We start from the raw sequence: 12,038 nt of genomic DNA on the forward strand, positions 1-12,038 counted from the left end.
CACACAGGTGTGTTATGTGGTGTCATATTATGTCTATATATTAATTTCCAGTAGAGGAGGGCTTGCTGATGGAGAGTGGAGAGTTTGACTGGTAATGAGCTAAATTCAAAGTCACAGCGTAGTAGAAAGTCTGTTCCTTCCATGTTCTGGAAAATCACATCAGGGACAATGAACCAAAAAGATGAAAGACTGTAACCACTTCAGTTTCAAGGCACCCCTCAGAATATCAAAATCAATCACATTTGCTCCCCCCTCTTCATAGTTTTTAATTATATCAGTTCTCCTTATATACTGACATTTATTTCTCCATTTGGACTGAAATGAACTTTATTTATAGTTTGGATCATTGTCTGTGATATGGGGAAGGAGAGAGCTGGTAAATCAGTCTGGACAAACTCTCCATCTTTGTTAACAAAATCCTCCCAGACATGCTGACATCTCTCTGCAGCCATCTGTGAAGAACTGACTGACACTTTTCCATATTGTTACAGATATTCCTCTTTTCACTCATAATTCTGTCTCTACAAACAACAGTTCCTAAAGATTTCCCCTCCTTCTGAACCTGCTTTGGAGAACTGATTGACTGCAAAGCTAAAGGATCTGATTTTCATTTTATAAGAACAAAGTTGGGTTAACCACCAGCTGACTTCTTATTATTTGTTTATCCATCACATTGAACCTTCAATGTCACTGTTTTAATCAGAATAGATCACATCACTGCCACCATTACAAACAGAGGTGGCCAAGTGCCATGTCCTAGAGAAACACAGCTGTAGATTCCATTGTACAGCAGCCCTATAATCTTAATAAATGTCTCTCCAAGACCAAAGAACCTCAAAGTTTCCAGTATAAACTGATGTTGGACAGAATCAAATGCTTTGTAAAGATCTAGAAATAAAATAAACCCACTCTCTTGGATTATTTCACTACAATCAAGAAGATCTAATACAGGCCTTGTGTTATTATGAACTGACCTTCCTGTCAAAAATCCTGACTGTGTTTCACTAATTATGGACCAAATACCTGTCTTCAGTCTGGCAGCAACAGCCCCTGAGAGTATTTTATAGTCAGTGTTCAACAAAGTGATTGGTCTGAAATGATCTAAACTTCTTTTGTCTTTACCTGATTTAGGAATCAGGCTGATTGTTTCATGCTTGACATCAGTTCATTCTTCTCTATCCACTCTTTAAATAATACATTTCTTAGATCTTTTCCAAAAGAGCTGATAAAACTGAGGTGTGAGCCATCTGTCCCTGGAGATTTGTAGGAAGCCATCTTCAGGATCGCTGAGTCCAAATCCTCAGTTTTTAACTCTGTCTCACAAAAATCCCTGAAGGATCCTCAATACGTGGGATACCATCCTGGATTTTATCAGAGAAGGTGACAGCATCACCTAAAGAGTGAAGTGAGGAGCACAGATCGGAGTAAAAGGTCAACACTTCTTTCTCTGAACTCTCTGGTTCTTTGCATTGGACTCCATTTATCAGTAGACTTGTATTACAGTTTCTCTGTTGTCTACTTTTCTCTAAGTGACTAAAACATGAGGAGTTTTTCTCACCTGCCTCCAGACATTTGGCTCATGATCTTATAAAGGCACAAGACACAGACACTTTCAAGACACAGATCATCTCACTTGGTTTGTAACTCCATCAGTTTGTTTTTCTCCTGAAGGTTTAGATCTGTTTCCTACAACACTGAGATATTTCTTGGAGAAAATTACTTTCATACTTTTTCCTCTTTAGTTCCTTACAAACATTTGTAGTAAATTCTCTCATTTTGAATTTAATAAATTCCAATTAGCAAATATTACCTTCAATTGAATCATTATTTTCAATATACCTCATTATTTCTCTTATTTTATCACAATATTCTTCCTTATTTAACAAACTGGCATCAAACTTCCATTATCCTTTCTTTCTAATTTCTTTCCTTGTGGGTTCTAAGATAAGATCTACAAGACAATGATCTGACGAGGTGCTTTGAAAACTTTGGATTGTGAAGTGTAGCTCAGAATATTATCACTCACCAACCAGTGATCATTTCTGTATTTGCTTCCTCCATGAGGCTTAAACCATGTGGAACTATTAACCCCCCAATTTAAACTTCTCTAAACATCAGTTAAATTATAAATCATAAAACCTTGAACAATGTACTTACACTGCATTACTTACACTGGAGGGCACCTGTCAACCAGGGGGGGGGGGGGGGGGGGGGGGGGGGAGAAACAAGTGGAAAGTAGAGGAGAAAAAAAACAAACCCAAACAATACTCCTGGGGGGGGGGGGGGGGGGGGGGGGGGGGTACAGTGTGGATTTGGGAAAAAAAACCTCGGCAACATAAGCCTGTATAAGCACATTTTACAACATAATGACTCAAACAACTTGCTCCAGGGGAGGGGGGAAGGGGGGAGGAGGTGTTCCAGCGCAGACAGGCAGCCAGCCGCAGCCGTCACGGCGCCGCCAGCAGACCCCGCCCGCTGCACTGGGGGGGTAGAAGCGGCGAAGACGTGGGATGGGGTTTGGGGTTGGGGTGTGTTGCATATGTACATAAGTGTCCGTGAATGTGTGTGTGTGCATAGGCCTGGAGAGTCACTTCGTCTAGTTCACAATCAGTGACTCAGTTCGCAGGGTGTCATTGCGATAACATAGCAAGTTGCCATGGAGACATCCTTGATCGGGTCCTGGACGGAGTCAACAATCAACAGGTGTCCGTGGAGGAGGGGGGGGGGGGGGTGTAGGAGTAGAAGCGTCTCACTGCAGCGATCTCGTGGGGGAGTTGTTCCAGCACCGGCCTTGGCCAAGGATTTACGACCACAGTCTGAGCGTTAACAGCTCTGTCTATGACCACAGACAGGATGTTGACAGCTCCTTCCAAGGTGGTTCCCAAGGTGCGGTTCACTTTCACAGTCTGAGTGCTTACAGCTTTACTCACTCCGTCAATTATGTCGGGCAGCATGGGGATGTGGACTGCTGTCACCGTCTTCCGATTTTTCCGATACACCAGGGCAATGTCTAATCCAATCAGCAGAAAGCCTGATATCACAATTCCGAATATGTTGAGATCTTCGATGTCCTCAACGGAAAGAATCGCCAGGCACACGACCCTCCACTGCTCCCAGGAGTCCCTCATGTAGCCAGGGCAGACAGGTTCCCCCGAACCCGGGCTTCTTGTTGAGAAGCTGTCAATTGCGTTGAGAGACCAGTTGACCAATTCCATGATTTTAGATTTAGAGAGCAGTGCAGAGAGAGGCTTCCAAGGTTTAGACAAGACAGGACGAGACTAGAGAAGCAAAGCAGGAAAGAAAGGGAGAGGAGAGAGGGAGAGATGCGTCCGCCTTCGTTGAGAGCTGTATCTTTCTGTATCTTACTCAGCAGAGTAACGTCCATTGCATAGTCGTGCTCCATGACTCACCTGCCGTCTTTTCTTTTCCCTTTAGATGAAGATTCTTGTTTTTGCGGTTCCAGTCTTAGCGTGGTGGGTTTAATTATCTTTAGTTTCCTCATTTCAGCATATGTAATTGGACAGTTAGTAATGAAGGATAAAGTTTTGGGACTAGCTTGAGGAGCCCTGAAAAAAGCACCTGCTCAACCCGCCATCTTGCCGCCCACCCTGACACCAGCTGCCTTACATATCAGTGTATTAACAGTGACTGCTGAGGAGCTGGTTTCCTGTGAAATGATCCCAACAAAGAAGAGTTCGACTTTTTTCTTGTGCATATTTTTGCTGCAGCTGATGAACATGACAGAGATGTAAATATGTCAGTAATTAAAGGGCCGTGGTGGAGCAGAGAAGCAGCCACAGAAGAAGAGAGCAGTGTGTTGGTGAACCTGGATGAGCTGGGATCTAACAGAGTTGACCACACTTTGCAGGATCATTTTACAGCCTGAATGATGAGCTTCACATGTCAGAGCTTCACTCTCCACAGTTAGTTTGATCCAAACTACAGTGAGCAGCTGTTGGAGGAAATGACTGAGCCTCTTTAACATCAAACTAGATATTTATCAGCTGTTTATACAGATTTCAGGCTTTATGTAATATGGGCCGCTGATTGTAAAGTGGTTCATACTGAAATAACAACATTAATGTTATATTTAAATGTTAAATCTAAATTTGAATGCTAAATCTAAACATTACTGAAACTTAATATTTAGGTAATATGCGAATTCACACTGCTGGTCAGAGGAAGTACCAAAATAAAAGCTCAATCCGGCGTTATCCACGGTCAATCCAGACTCAAAGCTCTTACAACTTTGGTCCTAGGACTGTTTACATATCACTTTCACAAGTTTTCATACTTTTCCAGGTGAGAACGTGACTGTTTAGATTTATAAGATGTGGTCAGTTCATCCAAATGATTCCTTTTTGACTATTTGCTCCGATGTTTTCGATGTGAGGACCCTCCTGCTGGACCGAATGAGACCAGCAGGTCTCAGCAGCTTGCAGGCCGCCTTTACCAACAGCTCTATTGTCTGTAGTGTAGGGAAGCAAATCTGTCTTAGCAGACTTTCAATTTTGAAATCTGTGAATTTCTGCCACTGGTTTTGTTTTTCATTGAAATTATGTATCTGAATTTTTAAAAGTGAATTCAACATGTGAAATTTTCAAGAAGTAATTTCACTGTTGTTTTTCAATTTTCATAAATTCAGAATGAAAACTTCAATCTTCACAATGACTCTGTCATCAGAGAATTGATCAGTGATCGATGTGATATGAATAAAAACATGTTCGTGTTTGCAGAGGTCAGAACCACAGACTGAGAACAGAGTCTCCAGGATCCAGCTGTCTGTCTGTGAAGAGTGACTGGTCCAAAGAGTTTTTTCCTCCAGACTTCAGTCCTGAACCTGGACCCTCAGACTCACAGTAAGAGACAGTTTCTACTGTAAACTGAGCAGAAGATGATTCAGTTATTAGACATATTTGACTGTGACATGTTAGTGATGAAGACATGTCTTCACAGAGGGAGGAAGAGGAGTGGTGTCTCTGTGGAGGATCAGCTGTCCTGCTGTGCTCTGTGTCAGGACGTGCTGAAGGATCCAGTCTCTACCAGCTGTGGACACTGGTTCTGCAGACAGTGCTTCACCTCATACTGGGACCAGTCTGGGTCTTCAGGAGACCCCTCCTGTCCCCAGTGTGGACAAAGACCCAGAACCAGACCTGGACTGCAGACAGCCAGTCAGAGCAGCACTGTACAAAGTGAGACTGAACATGTGTCTGCTGATGTCTTCATTTCGGAAACCAGGACCTGTTGTTTTCTCCAGTGTCAGTTGTTCTATCACACAGCTCAAGATCAACATAAGATCAGTCTGAGGGGCAGATGTGAACGTGTGACTGAAGGAAGTGATGGAACAGGAAGTGGAACCCTCCTCAACAGGATCTACACTGAGCTCTACATCACAGAGGGACAGAGTGAAGAGGTTAATACCCAACATGAGGTGAGGCAGCTGGAGACAGCTTCCAAGATGAAGACCCTCCATGATGCTCCAATCAAATGCCACGACATCTTTAAAGCCTTACCTGACCAACAGAGACCCATCAGAGTGGTTCTGACCAACGGCGTCGCTGGCATTGGAAAAACCTTCTCAGTGCAGAAGTTCAGTCTGGACTGGGCAGAGGGCTTGGAGAACCAAGATGTCAGTCTGCTGGTTCTGCTTTCGTTCAGGGAGCTGAACCTGATCAGAGAGCAGCAGTACAGTCTTCTCAGGCTGCTCCATGTTTTCCATCCAACATTACAGAAGGTCACAGCAGAGCAGCTGGCTGTCTGTAAAGTTGTGTTCATCTTGGACGGCCTGGATGAAAGCAGACTTTCACTGGATTTCACCAACAGGGAGGTTGTGTCTGATGTCACACAGACGTCATCAGTCAACCTGCTGCTGACAAACCTCATCCAGGGGAACCTGCTTCCCTCGGCTCTGGTCTGGATCACTTCCAGACCTGCAGCAGCCAATCAGATCCCTCCTACATGTGTTGACAGGGTAACAGAGGTACGAGGCTTCACTGACGCCCAGAAGGAGGAGTACTTCAGGAGGAGATCCAGTGATGAAGAGCTGTCCAGCAGAACCATCTCACACATCAAGAGGTCCAGGAGCCTCCACATCATGTGTCAAGTCCCAGTCTTCTGCTGGATCACTGCTACAGTTCTGGAGCACATGTTGACTACAGAGCAGAGAGGAGAGCTGCCCCAGACCCTGACCGACCTGTTCTCACACTTCCTGCTGGTTCAGACAAAGAGGAAGAAGCTCAAGGATGATGAGGGACATGAGATGAGTCCACAGGAGCTGATGGAGGCTGACAGGGAAGTTCTTCTGAAGCTGGGGAGGCTGGCGTTTGAACATCTGGAGAAAGGAAACATCATGTTCTACCAAGAAGACCTGGAGCAGTGTGGTCTGGATGTCACAGAGGCCTCGGTGTACTCAGGACTCTGTACTGAGATCTTCAAAAGAGAGAGTGTGATCTTCCAGAAAACAGTGTACTGCTTTGTTCATCTGAGCATTCAGGAGTTTCTGGCTGCAGTCTACATGTTCCACTGTTACACCAACAGGAACAAAGAGGTCCTGGGGAACTTCCTGGGAAAACAACATGTTGATTTAACCCTGGATGTCTTCCTGAGGGCAGCCATGGAGAAATCCCTCAGAAGTAAAAATGGTCACCTGGACCTGTTTGTTCGCTTCCTTCATGGCCTCTCTCTGGAGTCCAACCAGAGACTCTTAGGAGGTCTGCTGGGTCAGACAGAGAACAGTCCAGAAACCATCCAGAGAGCCATCAACAACCTGAAGAAGATGAACAGTGATAAAATCTCTCCTGACAGAAGCATCAACATCTTCCACTGTCTGATGGAGATGAAGGACCACTCAGTTCATCAGGAGATCCAAGAGTTCCTGAAGTCAATGACCAGATCAGAGAAGAGACTCTCTGAGATCCACTGCTCAGCTCTGGCCTGCATGCTGCAGATGTCAGAGGAGGTTCTGGATGAGTTGGACCTGAAGAAGTACAACACATCAGATCAGGGACGATGGAGACTGATCCCAGCTGTGAGGTACTGCAGGAAGGCTCGGTGAGTCCAGACATGATCAATATAATTATCAATCAGTAGATTAGATCAGTAGTTGAGTCAAATTCAGATAAACACAGTTTTCATTTGTTCTCATTATTCTTAGTTTTACTTTGAAACAATCAAAGGTCAGTTGTGTTTTCTTCTGGAGGTGTTGTAAATGCTGTGAGCACCAAAATGTAGATGTTTCAGTTGGTTGTGATTGTTGCTGTTAAGTTCATAAAAACACTTGTTTTGTTTATTTGTAATAATTGTTGGATGCTTCATTGATTCGTTAATGTTCTGTGTTGTTTTGAGTCTTTTTGGTTTAATTCAAACCTGATCAAACTAATTAAAGCAGCTCCACTGATCTTACACCTCAGAGTGTGTTTCCAGGTGTTTCCAGGTGTTTCCAGGTGTTGGGGAGGACACCTGCATATGAGAAAACAGTAGTATTAAACCTTTAGTGTCTCCAGCTGTGCAGTCTGATAAATGTCCTCAGGTGATGTCACCTGAGTCAGTGTGGGTGGAGTCTGAAGAAGACACCAGACCTCTGTAGCCCCCCCTCACCTCTGCTGTATAACACACCTCAGCCTTAACAGCTGAGGGTTGGTGGTTGGGGTGCATTGTGGGTAATGTAGGCAGCAGGTTCTTCTGAGGAAGAAGAATGTGTGAATGAAAAAAGAAGATGTCTCTGGTTCAGCTTTGTTGAAACTGTCCATTGTGACAGTGTTACAGGAGAGCAGTGATGAATCTGTGGAGGTCTGTATTCAGGACTCATGAGGTTTCTATGACAACAGTCATCAGTGAACAGTGAATGCAGTGAAGCTCTAACGAGCAGGTTCTAGCAGATGTTTAGTAAAGTTTGAATGACCTGAAGACCTTTAAATCACAGCAGACAAAAACAGTGGGCTCCAATGAAAGCTGCTTTAAAAGTGGAGCTGAACAGCAGCCACTGTGGTAACAACAAACACTGATGGGATAATGGTTCATGATCAAACAGAATGTAACAGCTGCACAAGCAGAGAAAAGTCATCACATCAGTGAAATGACTCAACTGGTCAAAGCAGACCAAGAGTGGAGATGTAAACCCCTGAGTGTATTGAACTGATCAAGGCTGAGCTTTGTTGATTATTGAACTTTTCATGTTGAAGAGTGAACTTGTGTTTTTTCAAGTGTCATGGTGGAGCTTTAAAGTCTTTCCATAGATTGTGTTGAATGAGACAGAAAGTCCCAGGCGTTTTCTCTCTTGTTGCTGTAGAGGAGAGTCGTATCAGGAAATGTTCAGCTTCAGCCAAGAACACAGGTGTGAATCTATCAGAGCAGAATGGGAGGATTCAGTCTTCTTCTACACACCAGAGCTCAGTGTCATGTTTCTGTGAGGACCTTCTGTGAAAACCTGAGGACAGTTTGTTCATGGATCAACGTGGGCGCTGCCACTGATTCACCACAATGAGCCAGATGTGTTTTATGCAGTGGTGTGTGTTGACTTCTACAGAGAGGCAGCAGAGCCAAGCAATCTGGAGTCAGTTTAAAAACAGTGGAGAATAAAACTGTTTTTCTGAACAAGATTCTGACTCTGGATCAAATCATATGATGGAAGCAGAAATGTAACATCATTTTCCCTCCTTCATCTGCACAACAAAGATTCCCATGAAACTCTGCAGGTCTGAGAGAGAGTGATGAGAATTATTGTTTCATGTCAAACACAATCAGATCAGATGAGCTGAGCCACAGATGTGAAGAGCAGATGTTCATCACATCATCATCTTTTCTCATCAGATGCATTTTAGCTTCAGTGTCTTTGATTACAAACTGTCTGATTTTATTCTAACACATCTTATATTTTCTCTCATCACAGACTTGTTGATTGTGGACTCTCAGAGACTCACTGTGAAGTCGTGTCCTCAGCTCTGAAGTCCAACCCCTCCCATCTGAGACACCTGGACCTGAGTGTAAACTACCTGAAGAATTCAGCAGTGAAGCAGCTGTGTGCTGGACTGGAGAGTCCAAACTGTAGACTGGAGACTCTGGGGTCAGTTCACTGACTGGAGCTGTTGTAGTTTTATATTCAGTTAAAATGTGTGAAGTTCCAATTTTTCATTGGATGGTTCATTTTCAGGATTTCTGTGTGATGATTTAAAAAATCAGCCAGTGAAGAGAAAGAAGGAAGATGAGACCAGGAGCAGAGTGGTGATGGGGAGGGTCAGGAGAATCCCCGGGGGCTGTTTGAGGGCCGGGGCCAGACTAATTATTGTGTAGACTGATAATATTGTGTTATATAAAAGTGGTCTACCTCGCTGCACTATCTTGCAGCCTGAACTGAGCCTTGCAGCCTCTTGTCTCTCCCAGCACGTCAGACGCTACCAAGTCTATATTTGCAGTAGGGGGGTAAATGAACTCTGATTGGTCAGCTGCTGACCAATGAGAGCTGTGAAGTGGGGCTGGTACAGAGTCATCAGAGACGTGTTGGTGTTATCAGGGAACGTGTGTGTTCACTGTTCACATTGGTTTGAAGCAGCAGCAGAAAGAGAAGGAGAAAGGTGGAGCAGAGAAGAATGAAAAAGAACAAATACTGGAGGAGGAAGCAGAGAAATGTTCCACAATCACAGAGAGATTCAACATCCAGTAAAGAGCCGGCAGCTGAAATGCTAAGCAGGCCCACACACCTGGAGACATCAGCAGGTGCTGAGGTGTCTCCCAGCAGCCACTGAGAGTCAGAGCTCAGAGGTGAACTCACTGGAGGCAGAAGGAGACGAGATGGATTTGATTTGTTGGTGAGAGTGAAGGACTCAGGAAGCAGCTTTGAACAGGCGTGATGCAGCTGAAGGCAGGGAGGGACTGGCCAATCAGAGGAGATCCAGGAAAACAGCTCCTAGTTCCTCAGGAGACAGCTGCCACTGATCTGAGAGCAGATGTTGTGTTGTGGTCAGAAACACAGCAGCTTGTGTATGTTGTGGAGCTGACAGTACCATGGGAGGACGCAGGAGAAACGGCCTCTGAGAGGAAACAGCTCAGATACACAGAGCTGGCAGCAGAGGCAGAGGAGCCTGCTCTGAAAGCTGAGCTCCAGGGGAGGTTGGCTGTAGGGGTTTTGTTGGCAGATCAGTCTGGTCCCTGTTACCTGAACTGAGCTGCTCTCACTTCTGTTCTCTTCAAGTCCACGTTGTGCTTCTCTGAACCTGTGCACTGTGAACTCAAAGCGCTCCAGGTGTCCTTCATGTCATATCTAGTTGATTGTGTGTGAACACAACAAAAGGTCAGACTTGATCTTGAAGAATGGAGCTTCTTCTAATCACATGAATAACACAAGTGGTCATGTGACTGTGGTTCAGGAGCAGTTACCAGAGCAGACTGACACTGACACTCAGAGAAACTCTGTTCATCAACTATCAGACCTAAACCGTGGACGTTGTGCTGAGCTGAAGGGTTGTAGGACTGTGAGCACAGGTTGGATCTCTGCTCTGTGACCTTCATTAACCCCGTCCTCACTCAGTCTGCTCCTCACTGGGGGGTTGATGTGAAAATCAGATCAATTCTACTTCCTCATTCAGTGAAGATCAGCTGAATAAATCTGTGGTGTTTTCCAGCAGGAGGCTCTGAACGTTACCTGAAGGTGAACTGGTTGTTGCTGCAGGTCACAGAATCTGACGGCTCACAGAATGGGCTGTAACACCGGTGGTAGACTGAGGCCGAGCACTCGTCCTCCTCAAGTTCTCAACAGTGACACGAGTTCTTCTTTAAAGATGTGGACACAGAGAAATATTTTCCCTCCTCCTGTAAATGTGACATTGTGCAGTTGTTTGGTGACTTTGGAACATTGAAGCTGCTCCACCATGTTTGTTCTGAACAGTGTGACTGAGTTCTCACTGTTTGTTCACGTCCTCAGTGTTTTGTTTCTGTGCTGATGTCTGTAGTGTCAGAGAGGGAACAGACTAAACAGACGTGAATCCTCTGATTCTCCTCTGATTACAGACTGAACTGAGGTCAGCAGCAGCTGATCAACCTGTGTTCACATCAACAGCTGTATGAATGTTGTGCTGACATTTGGATGATGTGTGTAGAAGGCTGACATGATGAAGATCCACAATAACAGAAGGACAAAGTCACTCTACTCATTTTAGACAAAGATCATTGATCAGGACAAATCTGATTGATTATCAATCATTGATCTACTTCTTTGATTCTTCATTCAGATTGAAGAACTGCGGTTTGTCAGTGATCAGCTGTTCTTCTCTGGTCTCAGCTCTGAAGTCCAACCCCTCCCATCTGAGAGAACTGGACCTGAGCTACAACGACCCACAGGTTCCAGGAGTGAAGGGTCTGTGTGGTTTTCTGCAGAGTCCAGACTGTAGACTGGAGACTCTGAGGTCAGTTCACTGTTGTAGATCTTATATCTTGAATCCACAGCTAATGAAGCTTCACACACAAGTTGAATCCATTGACTGTGAATGAATGAATGACATTGTAAATAGTTGTTGTCTCATGTTTCCAGTTGTTCTTCTCTCAGACTGAGAATGATTCTTCAGTTTCAGCTCATTTCACTCACTTGTCATGAATAATGTCTGTTCACTTCAGTTCAACCTTCACAGCTCACACACTCGTATTTCTCTCAGTCAGAGGACTCATGTTTTCTAAATCCACTGGAGAAAATTTCCAGTGTTAGTTGTTCAAGTCAATTCATTTTTATCACAACAACATACAGAAGATCCTCACAACTAATATTTGTCCAAAGAAAGTGAAGAAACAATCTTCTTTTTTTTCAGTAGATTTCAGTGAAGTGTCAGGACTAATGTCTGTTTCATCAAACTGTGTGTGTGTGTTTTCATCTGATAGATTATCAGTCATTGATCTACATCTTTGATTCTTTATTTAGATTGAAATGGTGCAGTTTGTAAGAGATCAGCTGTTCTTCTCTGGTCTCAGCTCTGAAGTCCAACCCCTCCCATCTGAGAGAACTGGACCTAAGTAGAAACCAGGACCTGCAGGATCCAGGAGTGAAGGGTCTGTGT

General features: G+C 44.3%; 1 protein-coding gene across 1 annotated transcript in view; it reads left to right on the top strand.

The window, feature by feature from the left end:
* The window catches only part of LOC139609966 (NACHT, LRR and PYD domains-containing protein 12-like), a 47,053-nt gene extending 35,223 nt beyond the window's left edge, over positions 1–11,830 (top strand). The window contains exons 3-4 of the mRNA XM_071465038.1: positions 8,888–9,061; positions 11,223–11,830. Coding sequence (XP_071321139.1) covers positions 8,888–9,061; positions 11,223–11,481 — 433 coding nt within the window. The 3' untranslated portion in view covers positions 11,482–11,830. The remainder of the gene's footprint in view (positions 1–8,887; positions 9,062–11,222) is intronic.
* Positions 11,831–12,038: the final 208 nt, after the last annotated feature.

This window comes from Trachinotus anak, unplaced genomic scaffold (genome assembly GCF_046630095.1).
Source record: "Trachinotus anak isolate AG129_WGS33_773 ecotype Australia unplaced genomic scaffold, CSIRO_AGI_Tana_v1 ptg000026l, whole genome shotgun sequence".
Classification (NCBI taxonomy): domain Eukaryota; kingdom Metazoa; phylum Chordata; class Actinopteri; order Carangiformes; family Carangidae; genus Trachinotus; species Trachinotus anak.